The following is an 18,660-nucleotide window of genomic DNA, read 5'->3' on the forward strand; positions in this document are numbered from 1 at the left end:
TTTTTTGTCCGTTTCTATCTGAATGTCTTCAAGAGTTCTTAAAAAAAATGTGGCTTATGTTACAAATTGCCGGATAGAAAAGTAATTGAAAATGCATTGTAAAAATTAATTTACTAACATTAGTTAGGCAGTGACTAACGAATTCCAATAACATAAGTAAATATAGACAAAAATTAATTTTTTAAATTAATCATGTATTATCTGATGTTCCTTTAGGGTATTAATTTGTCACCTCTCGTGTTTGTACATATATCATTAATGATTTACGACCTATTTTGTAATATTTTAAATATCTTTTTCCTACGGACGATCTTAAATTGTGCATTCTAATTGTTTCAAATTATGACTTTTTAGAGTTGAGTTTGATTTAAATTGGCTTTAATTAATAATTGTTAACTTATGCAAAAAATGGTCTTAAATTATTTTCACTTGGAAAAAATAATTAAATCCAATTTAAAAAAATTTAAAAACAACAAAGTATCAGGTATATATTTGATGTGACTTTCTTTCTGAGCTGAGCATAAAATAATCATTAATATCTCTAATAAAGCATCACGTACCCTAGTTCCTAGGTTCCTTGTGTCAAAAAGGTGGACATTGTAATAATATATTTTGCCTTAAAATATTTTATTGCACTTAAGTTAGGCCTATTCTTCTAAAATATTATGCATCTATTACTTCGTGTCTAGTTCATAGTAAAAAATCAATAAAATAAAATCCTTACCTAATAAGTTTTTGAAATAACTCTTATGTTGAGTAAAGCAAACTACTCTAATTATATATTACTTAGTGACCTCGGTATAATAATTCTTTCTTTAAGGAAAAATTATAATTAATTAAAATGGTTTTATAATTTATTGAACAATAAAGTTTATTGTCTAAAAATGTTTAATAATATACATTTTTAAGTTCCATCAATTAATTTAAGAACAATCTCTTTGTTTTATGTACCTACTGAATGGAAAAATTATAGTCATTACTCTCCAGTTAACCATCTGCTACACTCGTGTAACTCTTTACTTAGGTTTGTTTTTCATCAATCATGTTAATGCCTCAAAAGACAAGATATTATATAATTTATATTCAAAATAATAGTTGGTAAAATTATATTTTATTTCCTCTGTGTTTCATATTATGTTAAAATATGTATTCTATATTGTATGACAAATTATTTATATTTTTACTCGACAGTTTGCCCTCAAAGGCATTATCATGATAAAAATAAAAACATATTTTGCTCAGATTAAAAAACAAATGACTTATTAGCTGTAAAATTCAAATTGAAGAAATAATTCGAGTAAAACGTTGTGTACAATTAGAATAATTAAGTTTACGAAGTTCAAAAATTATATATTGTTTATTAGTTTAAATAAATTCACATTCATCACATAAATGTTTTTATTTTTTATGAGGCTTGTATAATACTATCTTGGAATATTTGAACATACACAATTTTAATCGAGAAAAAAACTATAATATATTATAAAAATAAAAATAATATATTATTGTTTAAAATATATTTTCATTGGAGTTGTTATCAGAAGGTTCAAACTAAAATAAATATTGACCTCAGCTAGTCTTATCGAGCTCATCTTACCGATGTCTACGGTGTACATATAGTAATTGGCAATAAAAAATATTGTCAAGTGCAAATTTAATCGAAATGTCAGTGAGAAATGAAAAAAAAAACAAATATTTAATCTGATTGTCTATGGCAAGATGAAAATAATTGGAAAAAGGAAAAATAACCAAAGTGTTCTCTCAGCTCTTATAAACGATTGATGTGGTACCAATCGGAAACAGCCAAAATAAAATAGATAGATACCTACTTGCTTGTCTTCAGTGTGTATAAAACTAGATCCCATTAAATTCGGCTGTAATCATCGGTGTAATATATTATAATGATTGCAACATACAGCGTTATTATACGCTTCATAAGAGTAATTAATTAAAATTATGATATATTATAAATATAATAATATCAAGAACACCGATTTATATTTACAATTACTACCTACTAGCAGTAAAATAATATCATATATTGCAGGTAAGTCCTTCGAGTGGTGTTATGCATTAGTCTTAAACTAGAGGTCCGCTATCCTTTCCAATGAGACCTACATTGAAAATGTAATTCCAAATAGATTATAATTGATAGTTATTTATCCTTCTGGTATCTAATTTTTTTATGTTTTGTAATTATAACTACATCATGCCCATTGAAATGGACAAATCTACAGTAACATCAGCTAACCTTTTAATAATATTTTAAATCATATCTGTTTGATATTCATTCAAACTATTCATACATTGACAAGATAATGATAAAATATTTAAATCATTTAAATTTGTTTCATATATTATATATTTTAAAGCTGTATTATTATATCATATCCAATTGAAAAAATAATATGGCTACACAAGTTGCTTGTAGGGGGGGGGGGGGGGGGTAAAGATAAAAATTCATTTGAATAGATATCAGCTAAGTGATTATAACTGCAAAACTGACAACAAAAATAGGCGCTATAGGAAGTAAAACAAATTTTTTAGTTTTTACATCCATCATAATGTTTTGGTTTAAATATTCAATGTTTCTTATAATATTATCTTTGTTGGATGGGTAAAAAAAGGTGAACAAAACTTTGTCCCACAAACATTAATAATGTTCCATCGATAACGATATGAGTTAATATTGGTATTGAATATGCTTGCAAAAATGTTGCACATATAATATATGGTATTATTATATTTTGAAATTTATTTGTTACACAATATCGGTGGTTAGGAAATAAGTTAAGAAATAAAATCGTAACGCAAATCATGAATTGTCATTTTTTAGCTTCCGTAAGCTCATAATCATATTATAATAGGTACTCTTATTCGCTAAATCTTTGAAATTCAGAATTTTCAGCTGAAGACTGTTTGAAGCGAATTCGAGCAATTCAATATGCATGCAATACAATCTTTATATAGGTTTAATTTTGGTGTTATTGTAGTTAAAAACGGACAACGATAACTCGTGCTCTATCTAGCGGCTTGAATTTGACATAAAAAAAAAAATACTTACATTTTACCCATGGGCACGGTCATGTTTAGACCCCTGAACACGACATTGTGCTTGTCATATATCTTCACGGCGTCTCTAATCTTGATGCACACCTCATCGGCCTGCGGTTGCGATCGGTTCACCGATGGTCCCAACGCAATGTCCTCCATGATGGTGATCGGTATTCCGATGTTCACGACTTCCGTGCAGCCTGCAAAACGCGATCGAGACGATATAATTACAATTGACTATAATAATATTGTTGAGCTATCGAGAGCAATAATTTTTCGACACACGGCGTGCGTGTATAGTGTACACGTACACGCACTCGTTGATTATATAATAATATGATAAATGTACGCTCACGAAAACGCGGTTCGGACTCCAGAGGGTCGTCGAAACCGCGAACAACGATGACGACGGCGATGACGATGAGTCCGAACGTGTTTGTTAGCTATATATGCGGAGGAGAACTGGTCGGATACCTAACGTGTATTTTAGAGGTCAACGAAAAAATAAAATGCACATACTCGTAGTTGTACCTACACCGAGCGCCGCTTCCTATATATAATATTAATATAATGTTATTTAATATAATATATCATGAGAATACGGCGTATAATAATAATGTGATATTCGAACAACGGACACGCGTGATATCAGCTAAATATCGCCTACTCCAAATGTTGACACGTTGTTTTTATAGTTGCATTGTTTTTTCATATATATATATATATATATATATGTACGGTCGACCTCGCCGACGACACGAACAACGAGCTGGAATTATGCGGCACATTACAGATTATTATTACGAGTTGTAAATAGGTACGTGTGTGTATTATTGCGAATAAAAACCACAGAACAATCCACGCTGTTACCCACCCGCAACGAGACCACGCAGGACGTAGATTTTATGTCAGGTAGCTACGAAATCAACCATTTGAAACATTTGTTGGAAGTAAAGCAATATTATTACGCGGTGGAGTCGAGAAGCCAACCGATGCTGTGATTTTCAATTTATCTATGTTCCTACAATGAATTATAATTGTACGTACCACAATATGTCGTAGATGGTGGGTGGTGACTAAAACTTGACTACACAGAACTCGTGTAAATGAGCTACAGATAACCGCGCGTTTCACTTTTCAATACTGCATTTTATATTCAGTGATCGGTGATCAACGGGACATGTATACAATATACACGTGTATTACGATCATATTATTATTTTTCAGGGAAGTAAAATAAAGAAGATGAAGATAAATTAGTAGAAGAAAATGTAGTAGAAGATTATTAAATTAACCATTTTTAAAATTAATTTGAAATCTAATAACAATATATGGATGCGAGTTTCCAACTATTGTGAATAGGTATACGATAAAATCATACCTATACATATTACGTGACAGCTAATTTTCAGTTTACCATAATCATATCATAGAATACTTACCACTATTTAATGTATTGAACTAATTTGATCTAATTAAAATATGTATCATTTTACGTGACTCGTTATTATTTCTTCCAGAAATAAATTACAAATTACAATAAATTGTTTTTTTAAATTATTATTTAAAACGATTTAAACGATTTATTATAATTAAAACTACGTAAACCGTAAACAATGACGTACGGATTTTTACGTGACCTTAACTTATAGTAAAGAACAAATTTTAGGTGCCAGTTTAAAAAAAAAATGTTTAAATGTTTTATATTAAATAAAAAAGTGCAGTTATTTGATAAAATAAACATATTTATAAATTTAGAATCTACTTAATTCAATATGTAACATGAAGAACTGAAGTACCTATTATAATTTTTACCAGTACGTACAATATTTAGAATAATTTTTATTATTAAATAATATATTTATGGATATCATTTATTAAGTCATGTTGTTTACATACAACATACAAATATGTGCTTTTTTGATTCAAATTTGTTTTATTAAATTATTTTTTTCCTAATAAAAAAAAAAAAAAAAAAAAAAAAATTATTTTTGTTTTAAATTATACCAGCATACATTATAATTAGTATGTAACTATGATAGTAATAATAAATAATACGTAACAATACTATTGACTATTTTAGGTATTTATTAATAATATGAACTAAGGTAATATATTATTTTAAAATTTTAATTTATATTTATACAATCGTTTATCAATATCATTTAACAAAATGTGTACCTACTACCTACAACTCCATCCATTACAATGCATAGTTAATAACAATAAATTAAATATTTATGTAAGAATTAAGTTACTATTATTGTTGCATGAATGATAATATTGATAACAAAAGTTACCATTATACATATGTTTCTAGTTTTGAAAATATACATCAATTTTTATTTTATTCCAATATTATCTAATGCCATTAATTGCAATAGTAGTATTATAGTATTTTTCAATGCATCTTAACTTTTTAGAATGAATTATTTGTTTATATACTGGATATTTACATGCAATTTCCCAAATAATTAATTTAATATGACCTTGAGGGTTACGGAAATACTGTTAATAACGTTCATCGGTTTAAATCTAGCCGTAATATTATTAAATATATATATATATATATATATATATTTCATACTTATTAGTTAATATTATTCTCAATGTTGCATTATCATAATATATAATGCCAAATTAAATTATAAATATTATATATATATCACAAGAACTTAATATTAGTAGTTTTAAGAAGTCTACAGTCATGTTAATTTATGTAGGTCTTTATAGTGTGATATTAACGTTTTTAGAATCTAATTAATGAATTCGAATAAGTAAATAGTATTTGAAGGGTTAAATTTGTTGTACACATTTAGAAAGTAACAAGTAAAATATTAATAATATAAGTAATAATTGATTTTTTTTTTTAATAACAATTATTAATTATATTATAATATATCTACTGATAAAATTGAATAATCCAAAAATTAAAATGTCACAGCATTAATTACAACATATTTAGATTAATAAGTTTTAATGTAAATTTAAGTTATGATTACTATAAATCAAATAATTAAAATAATATAACTACATTTCATAATATCTAATTGCAAAATTATAATAACAAAAATGATATTAGTAGAGAAAATTGTCGTTGATTGATAATAATCAGTACTTTTCATTTTTTTTTCATAATTTATTAAAAAATCAGCTTATAACTATTATATTTCAACAGTTACTGATATACACAGAAAATAATACATTTCATATTATTATTTTTTTTTTTTTGTACATTTTAATAGGTATATAAAAAGTTGTAGATAATTATATATATAGATTTTTATAAATAATAAAATGATAAAGATGTTATGAAATTAAATAATAGGCGATGGGAAAATTAATGTTTTTAATAAGAGTATAGTAGAATAGAGGGTAATAGACCTAAGTTCTCGAGGAATTTAGAGATTGTATTTTCTGGTTGAACTGATGCACTAGCTGTGATATTAATGTATGATTATTTCTATATTTTTTTAGAACTGAGTGCGGGGTCACCTATTGTAAAGGTTGGGTTGTAACGGTTTTTGTGTTTGTTGCTTCATGTTTATAATTTTTACAATTTGAGATGATATTTCAAAAATACTTAAAGAAAAACCGTAATAATAATAAACCGACTCAGAATCGGACACACCCACCTCACACATGAACACCTCATGAAGAACCAACCACCGTCAGAATGCACCACATGCGGAGTAAACCTCTCAGTAAAACACATGATGACAGAATGCCGATCAAATGAAGAAGAAAGAGAAAAACTAGATATATCAACCAACTTATACGAATCAATCGGACCCGACTGTCGACCCGAAAAAATCATATCATTCCTCAGGACAACCAAAATAGATAAATACATTTAATTAGAATAAATATAGTTTTAAGAATAGTATAATGTAAATTATGTTTAAAGCTAATGGCCCATGTCGCCGAAGCTATAAAGATCAATAAAAAAAAAAAAAAATACTTAAAACTTAGAAGAGGAAGAATATTATAGGTATATAATATTAATAATTATGAAAATAGGTACAGCAATTATTTGAGTTATTTTTTTAATCGTTATTATTACGTACCTACTATGGTAGGTAGTATAACTATTAAATAAGTTAAAAAGTATCTGGACTATATTTTTTTTAGATTATGAATCGTATTTTTAGACTAAGAGAGGGAAAATTTTAATTTTTAAGGATTTTAATAAAGACGCTTAGTGTTTTTAGGATTTTATAACTAACTTATCATGGGGAATTGGTTATTTTTCTAATGTATATTTATTGAATGTGCCATATTTGTTTTATGTTGGAACTATATATTATATATATCGTCTCGTAATTGTATACCTTATAAGTTATAAATTGTAACATAATATATGTGGAAAAAAGTTAAAATCAATGGAAAGCCAATGAAAAGAGACTTTGTTTAATAACAAATGCATCAAAAATATTAACAAAAATGATCCACAACAGAATAGAAGCAAAAATAAATGACAACCTAAAGGAAGATCAATTTGGTTTTAGGAAGAATAGAGGAACTAAGGAGGTGATACTGTGCTTAAGAATGATCATGGAAAAGATGTATAGAGTAATTAAGTCTATGTATTCATTAATTCATTAATGCATTCATTAACTTAGAAAAAGCATTCAATAACGTTAATTGGGACATATTATTCAATATTATGAAAATCATAAATATCTATATTAAAGACAGAAAAAATATTCATAAGTTATATCCAAATGAAAATACTGTGATAACAGACAAAGGAAGTAAATCATGGGAGGAATCAAATATTGAAAAAGAAGTTAGACAAGGGTATAACTTATCACCAACACTATTCAATCTGCAGATTGAAAATACTCTGAATCAATTAAGGGAAGAAGAAATTGGAGGAATAAAAATTAATGGTATGCTAGTACAAATGTTGCGTTTTGCAGATGACATAGCATTGATAGCAGAAAGTGAAGAAGAATTAGGCAACATGTTAACAAAAATGAACGATAGCTGTAAAAAATACAAAATGAAAATAAATAAGAGCAAAACGAAGATTATATTAATATGCAGCAAACAGAAATTGTTTTCGAACATAACAATTGAAAATGAGAAGCTGGAAACTGTCCAATGTTTTACGTATTTAGGAAGCAAAATAACACACGATAGAAAAAGCGAAATGAACATAAAGAGCAGAATAGCACAAGAAAAACAGGCATTTTACAAGAAGAAGCACCTATTTACGGAAAACACCGTTAGCTTAAATATCAGGAAAACTCTTTTAAAGAGTTTTGTATGGAGTATAGCCCTTAACGGAGCAGAAACATGGACGATATTCAAAACAGAAAGAAAAAAGATCGAAGCATTTGAAACATGGTGTTGGAGAAGAGCACTGAAAATTCCCTGGACAGAGAAAGTTAGCAGAGATGAAGAAAATACCTAAAAATGAACGAACAAAAAACAATATGTAAGATAATCAGAGAAAGGAGGAAAAAATGGATCGGATATATTATGAGAAACAATGAATAGATGACGACGATAATAGATGGAAAGATAGACGGAAAACCACCTGGAAGAGGTAGACCAAGAATACCATTTATGAAACAGATCATAGAAGAGTATGTAATACTATAGTAATATAGTAACTACCTACTTGGTACCTCTTTGGCTCTTTAGTATCTTTTAATTTCAAAATTGAATACAATTTATGCAACCTACTATTATTGAATACAATTTATGCAACTACATAAATAGTAGATATAGATAGTTGAATAATTATAATTTTTAATGTTCAGCAAGGAGAACTTGTTAATATGCAATAAAATGTAGTTCAATTTTCATTAGTTTTCTTTTTACAAGGGCAAGTACAATAATTGTATTTTATTTTACATTAAATCGTGTACTTCAAAATTTCAAAATATATTTACAGCCATAGACCAATTTCCTATTTATTAAGTACAAATTAGTTTGATTAAAAATGTAATTAAAAAATTAAAACAAATTTTATTATTTAACTCGTTTTAAATGTCAACCGATTATCAATTATTATAGCGATCTCTGATAGTTGTACATATTAATATTTGATAGTTTATACTATTAAAACTTGAATGAATGTACAAAGTGCATCATATTATTACTAAGTTGAAGTACTACTATTAATAGGTATATAGATAAAATATAAAAATACACTAGGTATGGTATGATATAAAGCTCGTTTAAATTCAATGCCGCATAGATATTATAATAATATAATATATACGAGTATATTATATTATTTTTTTCATTATTTAGAATATACAATCAGTACCTATGAGGCACAATGAGTACATGCGATGAGAGATACATACATATACAGTTAACATTAATACGAAATACTAACCTAAGCATATATTTACATGAATTATAAATTATAACAATCTTAAATTATATATTTAGCAAAAAATTACCAATTAATTTCCATGCGCCTTTACATATACAATTTACAATTATAGACATTAAATATATAGGTACATAGTAACCCACCAATTATATTATAATTAAACAGCATGAAAAAAAAATATATTTTATAATATTATGTAGACCTACTCTAAGATAATTTGCTTAAGAATGTGATTAAGTTACATTTTTCACATGATTTATTGTCTAGTGATAAATCCGAAATGTAATATATTTTCTTTCCCATTATTTACGCTTAGTAGTTAGGTTAAGTCGTCCAACTAATAACAACTTTTAATTTGTATTGATAATTTATTAAATTACTCTAATACAAAATAGTAATACGAGTAATTGAAACAAAAAATACGATTTATTTTTTATAAATATCCACTGTTTTTATTGCCAATTTAAAGAAATATAAAATAATTTTTTTTAATTTGAAAGAATGTTCTATAAAAAGAAATATGGTATACATTTAACGTTTTCTCTCACATTGTTCAATGAATTATAAATAATTGAATAAAAGTGCGTGATGTCATTTTACTTGGGTTGCCGTAAAAAAAAACTAAACATTTTATTAACATTCTGATACTCCTATAGTATTCATCACGAAAATTCACACATATACATATATTATGTAAATCAAACATCAAATTTAAAATGTTTAAATTGGTAAATTGTGTATATAGTGAGTAATTTTTAAACTTAAAAAGATAAGTTATATCGATCCCGGATCAATGACGGCACGCGGCCATCCTAAATACTAAAATAATTTTATTTTTTACATCGGATTTTGACAAATGGCTTTTCATAGTTCTAACCTTAATAATTTAAAAATAAATAATAATTAAATTAATAAAACTTTTTTTTTGTGCTGTATGCTCTAGCTATAGTAGAGAAAATATTAAAATATAGAAAAATGTCAGATCCAATACTAACCTTACTCAAATTAAATGAACAGCTGTAGAATTTAGAAATAATAACCTATTTTATTTCTAATAATAATTTCACTTCATATATTGTAATTTTATTTTACAACTACCCATTAGTCATAAGTATTTTGAACCAATAAAATAATGTAATGGTTTATTATGCCGTCTTTTCTTAAAGTAATAGAAAAATAATACATTTTTTTTTTACTCGATCTAACTCAACAGTGAGATTAATAAAAAGTTAGGCAAGTAATATGCCAACACATCGTAATAGCTATTATTTGTATAATATTATTCTGTATATAGCGTATACATTCAGCGTAGTTAAATGATGAAACGTCGTATGCTGCATAGGACAGCACATGAAAAGAGAATTTTTAATATTCGGTTAGCTAACGTGACTGTTACAAAATTCAGGGACCAAAATGGAGAAGATTTATGTGTCGACATTTTAAAGGGTTTACACAATGCCTTCAAGTTAGGGAAAGAGTGGAATGGGCAAAAAGACCAACCATAAAAAATTATTCACTTTTTTCGTCAAAAAAAAAATCAGATAAACTGACACGATATTAAAAAAATTGGAGCAACTAACTACTAAGTATGTAAGGTATATGGTGTACATATTTTATCCTCTGATTTTTAGAACGATAGATTTGGTTGTCATAAGGTTTTACTTGACATGTTAAGGTTAATATTTCGTTTCGTAACCTCAATTTATATTATTTTTATTTTTAAATTGAGCATTTTTTTTTTTCGTTTGGAAATTTAATATTATGTAGTACCAAAAAAAAACTATACATTTTATAACTTAACATAATATTTGATTAAGTAATACTAATGACAATTCAATATTTACATCAATTACAACATTTAGTTTGGCGATGATTGATGATCATGAGATATGAACATGAAAAATAATGTAATAAGCATAACAATAATAATAGTATTTAAATTTAAAATTTAAATAATTGAAGTCTAATGACTATGAAATGTGAAATATGTTTATATGTAACACAGGTGATATAAAATGTAATTAATTTCGCACATAATAGGTATACTATTAATACATGATGTCATATTACATTATTATGATAAATAAAAACTAAAATATCAAAATTCACTTAATAATATTAAAACGTACATGTTCTACATATTATTTAAGTTTATACTAGAATATCAACAAGTTGTACACATGACTACACTACGTCTACACTCGCTACACTACTAGAGATTGATGATTCTTCAGATCGGCCCGAGCGTGAACTTCTTAAATAAATAAAAAAAGATTACGAATGGATCTCGGTTAAGTGTTTTACCACATAAATGGTAGATACCTAATTAAAAACTGTTGTTCCTTGAAGTTATAATCAGATAGATTCTTTCGAACAGTATTAAACGAACAGATAACCACACGACATCATTATGAAACCAAAATTTCAACGTTTCCGCTTTATATAAAACATGTTTTTGCCGTTTTATTCATAGTTTATTTTAAGAAATAAAATAATGCTATTAAATATAAAACGTTTTAAATCATATAACACATCAATTCAATAAACCATATACATTATACATGTATTAAACAAACTATATCATAATGTTTTTTTTAATTCACACATTTGAGTTAATACCATAATTATTATATAATCTTTTAACATAATATATTTCTGTATGAATATTTTTCATTTATTTATAAAAAAACGAACAAAGCGCAATATAATTGAAAAAAAATGTAATTATTTTCAACAAATATTACATAACTAATAATACCTTGTGTGGTGACCATGAATGTTTAACGGAGAAAGACAATAATCTAATCAAAATACATCGTTGGAAAAATCTCGGTTGCACGTCGTCACTATTTTTTATTTAAGCCGAACCGAAATAATTGACCGTATAATTATGCACATTGTAATAACTCGGTGTTTACTTGCCTACAGCACTCTACAGAGCCAAAGTTACACGTGGTTTTCATATTACCTATCGGACATCGGCTAAAAGTTTTTACATAAATGCACCATCGCTCTCCGTGTAATTACTATTATTATCATCATCAAACAAAATATTATGTACGTAGGTAACCATTTTCTGTCAAATAATAATTTATATACCTGCTATGAGTAAGTGCCCTAGTATGCACGCTACTACGAATATTTAGTATCATATATGACATAAGAGGAGAGGAACAGTGAATATTTCCAACGAAATATTATCATTAAAACTCGCATAGTGATAATAATAATAATAATAATAATAACAACACCAAACATGATATTGAAAAGGTCAAATACCTTACCTTTCACGGTGCGATGAATCAAAAACCGAAACGACCGCGGTTTCAGGAATTTATCCTTGGAAGAGATATTATGATGTAATATTAATTTTTTGTTATTGCCATCTAGTGATAACGATGTCGATGCGTAGGTATAAAAAAATAAAAATCGAACTGTACATAACACTATCGATGTTAACAATAAGATATCGGCGTCAGTGTTCTGATATAGAGAGCGATTATTATAGCACTAGTGGACCACGCATTTCAAGTGTATTTTATACGTCGGTCACCAGCAGAAGACGACGATAAAGTTCTTCAGTTTGTTTTATAATAATATTATATAATATAGTAACTCGAAATGAACACCTTCATCGTGCAGGTGTTATAAATATTGATTAAATACACTATTATCACGTCTGGTCGCACAATATTATTATTATCTTTGTGATTCGGATACGTGGCGACGCGGTGACGACGACGATGTCATGCAATAGATTTCAACGTATTATAAATTATAATACGATGCGTTCGATTATATATCGATATAATGGTATGAAAATAACAATATAGGTACACGCGGTCGGCTTACGACTGTGCGACGGATTATGACGATGCAAACTATTCCGGCACTAGAGACCATAGACGATGGATTCTGTGCAGTCAGAACGATTTTTCGTGGATTACTGTGGCGGGAGAAGAACTATAAGCTTGGCCGTCGACGGCCGCCGGCGAAGGATTGTCGGCGACCTTTACGCCCGTCGACCCGCGACAAAAATAGTAAAAAATAAATAACATTACACGAAACTGGTTTTGTTTTTTCTACCGGTTTCCGTACCTAATAATAACAGCTCAATAAGCTTGTATCATGATATTGTGCGTGTGTTGCAGCTGCGGAGACCCACAACACTGAGTGCAGTAAGTTCCTCCTTGCAATAACGCACAATCAGTGTGTGTGTACCTATGTAATGATATTGAATCGTCGGTCCGTATAGGATACCGGAAACGGAAAAGACATCTACGTCGAGCCCGCGCGACCGTCAAAGGTGACGAGTGAGTAGTAGTATTAGGCTTTAATTTATTAATATATTTAGCTGTATATAATTACCGGAGATCGATCAAGATATTCCAAGACCGAAAAAATGCGTTCATCATCTCGTACCACCGATGATTGCAGAATTTTGCAAAACGATGCTTATAATAATATTTCCCCGACCGTTATTACACACAATGAAAATAATAATAATAATAATAATAACACTTAAACGCCTACCGACGATAATATTATCTTATCCGATTAAGCAGGGATACCGAACTGTGTGTATATCGGTCGGATTTAGGGCCTTCGCGCAGTGCTATCTCCGTGGGAAATGATAAATTACCGCGATGGCTCAGTCACTGACGAACATTAAAACTATTATTAAACCTAGGCTGTGCACCGGGATTTCGCTTCGGAATAATAATTGATCCCACCACTTTCAATTCAATACCGATTTTCAAACAAAATCCTGTATGATATAAACGAACATCCGATAAATAATTCGCGTATTTTATAATAATACGATGTGGTTCAATTTGAGTAATTGTACTGTATACCTATAAAATATCATACATCTGAAATATTTACAAGTATCTCACCCTCGCAGATAGATTAAATATACCTAGAGTACATCCTATAATGGTTATATATCTGCATTCACATGGCGCTTTCACATCACATTCGTTAATTTGCCTTTGTATATCAACTGTCTTTCGTTATTTTAAAATGTGATAAACATTTAATTTTATTAATATTAAAATTTTTCTCCCATCCCAAACGTATAGTAAAATATTATTATTTCATTCTTAATTTAGTGGTGTAGTTCTAGTACCTATTTACTATTTTTTAGAATCTGATTCGAGCAATGAATGTGTTGATTTTGTAATGACGAGTGTACAATTTTTTTCTTTCGTGTCCGTCATCCACCCTTTTGATCAAAAAAATTTTTAGATTTTCAACTTCTATATATTTGGTGGTAGAAAAGTGAAATTAGTTTATACTTTGGAAGATCTTAAGTAAAAATATGTACCTACTTATCTTGACAATTAGGAAGAAAAATGAGGATTTTCTCACAAAATCATATTGTGATAAAAAATATTTAAATTTATTATGCAGTTAACCAACCACTTTCTTCAGACATCTAAGAAGTCGACGAAAAAGACATTTTTATTTCTATTGACAATATGTAAATATGGTACTCCAAATATAAAACAAAAATAAATACTGAAAAATCTTCTTATATTGCCTTTATTTCTCATACAAGACGTAGTTCCTTAGGTCTATCTGACAACTAATATCATACCATTGGTTATTAGTGTTAAATACATAAGTTTGATCCTTGATAACGTTAAATTACCGTGGATTATATACAACAACTCATTAGCCTACCGTGTTGTAACTCATAGATAAAGAGTTGAGAAAAGAAAGAATAAAATATTCACAGTTTCTTATAATTTTAGTTTAGATGTAGGTGTCAATAAATATGTAGATTGGTTTGGTGTTTTCTTTGTTTACAGTTAATCAGAGATATGTTGCGGGTTCATGAAGATTTTCTATGTTTCAGCGCATTTTTTACATTTGATAATGATGTGGTCGATCGAGAGGTTTTCCTTGCATACATCACATACTGTAGCGAGTTCTTTAGAAATAAGAAAGGAGTGGTATCACCTATATTATTTTATACTATGAATTTATTCTCACCGTTCTATGGTAAGATGGCATCGATTCATGCTTTAATAACAATAATAATAAAAATTATATAAATATAAGCTATTAGATAAAATAATTAAAAATAATAAACGCAATGTCATAAATAAAATATAATAGCTACCCTATAACCAATAGTAAAATAAATAGCAATTTACAGTAGGTAGGTATTTGGTAATATAGGCTGAAGTGTGATTGCTCGTATTTACTCAGAATCGTTTTTTTTTTTTTACAATGATTTTTCCTATTAATTAAAATTGAATACATTACAGTAATTACTAAATGGCGAGGCACTTAATCAAACATACTTAATACATACAGGCTATAACTATCATTTTATTTATTTTTGAAATAAAATAAATTTTTTTAACCAACTCTTGAGTAAATTGCATTAATATCTTTGAGGTTTTTGAAAATCGAAAAATGTTTGATCTCATGAGTCATGACTGACGAATAATTATAATATAACAATATGAAGACGTAAGTACAATACAACTGTTGTTACTTTATAGCAAACTACTATAAAGCCATGTTTTTCTAAGAAATCACTACTACGAGTTATATATTAAACTAAAAGTGTAATTACATAAAATAGTCATTTTAGATTCTGACAGTTAACACTTATACAGTTTTACTTAAAAACCTATTCTCAATTTTTCATTAATTATTAATTATTCATCATAATTTCCTTGTTGAAGTTATTAAAATTAATAAATAAATATTATATTAATAATACATTTGAAAACTTTGTTGTTATATTATTATAATTTATAAACTATAATCAAGGTTATAACTTATAATCAAAAGTAGTTTTAATACTCAATGTCTGTTTATTTTAAACAATGCGTGAAAAGGTATAACGACTAAAAATACATTCGACAGTTATAACTCATGATCCTAAGGCAGTTTGACCTAAAGAATTAAATACATTAAATGTATAAACTATTTTATTTATTTATTGTGTTTTTTAATTGTAGTATTGTACTTAAAGCAATTCTATATAAAGTCGAATGAGAAATGTGAGCATTCTAAACGCGTATATTTTAGTATCTATATCAATTAAAATATATTGCATACTTATTGGCTTTTGTATTATTATTTTTTGGAGGGTTTGCTGGGTGTTTAACATTTTGATCAAATACGTATGAAATCTAATCTTTGAAAAATGGTATTAAATGTCTACCTATTTTGAATATTGGGGGCCACTGACAGTATTTGTATGGCACTGGTCCGAACCAAAGCAAAATGTTCTGACAAAGTCAGCGACAGAATTTAAAAAAATACGACTGTCGAAATGGGTTGACATTTTATTCGATATGTGGTACCTATATTAGAATGACGCCGCGAGCGTTTTTATATTATATTATTTGTCGATTTAATGTAGTCTACAAGTTCAATGCACATATAGAGACAGTAACAAAAATTCGCTTTATAAATACCACAAAAATCATATTTTTTAGAAATTAAAACGATTTAAATATAAATAAGTTTTATTAGTATTGGAGTTATAATATTTATTTTGAGTACTTAATTAAGAGAAATTATCACTCGTGGATACGATTCATATAAATTGTTGAATATACAACATGATTTGGTAGGTACAGTAAAATAGATTAAACAAAAAAATGAATTTTAATTACGAGAATGATTCATTAGGTTATAACTTGAGTATTTGATAAAAGTAAAAAGATTATTTTTACGTTATCGGTACAAACTACAAATTATAAGATTATAAATATATATAAAGAAGTCCTTTATATTAATATATTGGTTGAACATTTTTTTTTTTTTATAATTAAAAAAATCCGAAGACAACCATATTCTTAATTTTACCACAATTTCATCACTGCAAATATACACGTTCACGGACATCTTTAATCTATTTAAGCGATAATAGATAGGTACAAGAAACTATAGGTGTGACATGTAAGTTCAGAGTATGTACCTATTTACTGTTCAATAATAACGCGCACAAATTTACTAACAATAGTTACCCTTGTAATTTTTTTAAATTGTTTGCACACATTTTCATATTCTCTCAATTAAATTAAAAATGATACGTAGTATATTTAACCCGGGAATTAAGGTGATTTCTTCCATTAAAAATATATTTATTGAAAAAAAAAACATAACATTAACAAATAAATCCAAATCAGAAAGTTAAATAAATCACAAATCTACTAAAAATGTATTTAATTTTCATTACCTAATGTTATCTCATATTACATTTCCCTTAATTTTTTCAAAGACACAAGGTTTCTGTTTAATCATATTTTATTATAAACAGCTGGTTCCAACTTTAGATTAATCGACGAATTTATGATAATACTGCTCATAAGTGTGAAAACGGCACTAATTTAAGACAATATATTTTCGTAATGATATGTACCTATATAACACCACTATATAAATGTAAGAAATATTGAACCAACATAGTAGATACTTAGTATATAATAATAATTAACATGTCATACTTTGATGTACAGTGTAATAAATTAATTATATAACATAGCAGGTTCTACTCTACTACATTATTCGACAAGACTTAGTGGTATTTATTAAACCTAACTTATAGTTTAATATAATACTAATCTAATAAATAATATATACATAATAAAGGTCGGTAAGTAGATTACTATTAATGTGATGATTAATCATTAATAAATAATTACCATAATCGGCATAGTTTTTGATAATTTTTAAAATAATATATTATAAAAAAAAAATACTCATAATAGCACTATGTGTGCTAAAACATTTTATAATAATTATAATAAGTCCAATAAAATATATATTTTTATCTTAAGTTCATAGGATAAAACTATATTTAAAAGAATAGAGGAAGTAACCATTACTTGAGTTAAAAAAGACCAATCTCACTTACACGTCATGCTTATTTCATCAGATAGGAACCAGCACCATATTGCGATATACTTGTAATGCAATTTTAACAACAGAGTATATAGCAATCAACTATTCCAAATACACCAAAGCTCATAAGATCTTTAATAACGCGGCTCTCACACTTCTCAAAGCAATCAATGAAGATAACAACGTCACAATCAGTACATTTTTCCAATTATAATCCCAAGCCAAAAACTGTAATTAACATGTCAGTATTTGTATTAAGATATAATGACATGTATTAAAAAGATTTTTTATTAAACTTATCAAGTTAATGAAGGCTAAAAACCTCTGTAGTTAAATCCTTAAAAAAAATACACCGATTTTATAAATGCATCAAT

General features: G+C 27.3%; 1 protein-coding gene across 2 annotated transcripts in view; it reads right to left on the minus strand.

Moving 5' to 3' along the window:
- Positions 1-13,342, minus strand: part of LOC107170845 (ABC transporter G family member 23-like) — a 34,697-nt gene extending 21,355 nt beyond the window's left edge. The window contains exons 1-2 of one of the 2 annotated variants that reach the window (XM_089221389.1): positions 12,694-13,342; positions 3,065-3,254 (exon numbers count right to left, since the gene is read on the minus strand). In XM_089221389.1, coding sequence (XP_089077515.1) covers positions 3,065-3,213 — 149 coding nt within the window. In that variant the 5' untranslated portion in view covers positions 3,214-3,254; positions 12,694-13,342. Of the gene's footprint in view, positions 1-3,064; positions 3,255-3,409; positions 3,433-12,693 lie in introns of those variants that run through there. The other variant, XM_089221390.1, reaches the window with a different exon arrangement.
- Positions 13,343-18,660: the final 5,318 nt, after the last annotated feature.

The sequence above is a fragment of the Diuraphis noxia genome, unplaced genomic scaffold (genome assembly GCF_037042655.1).
Source record: "Diuraphis noxia isolate RWA-SAM2 unplaced genomic scaffold, SU_Dnox_SAM2 contig0002, whole genome shotgun sequence".
In the NCBI taxonomy this organism is placed as follows: Eukaryota; Metazoa; Arthropoda; class Insecta; order Hemiptera; family Aphididae; genus Diuraphis; species Diuraphis noxia.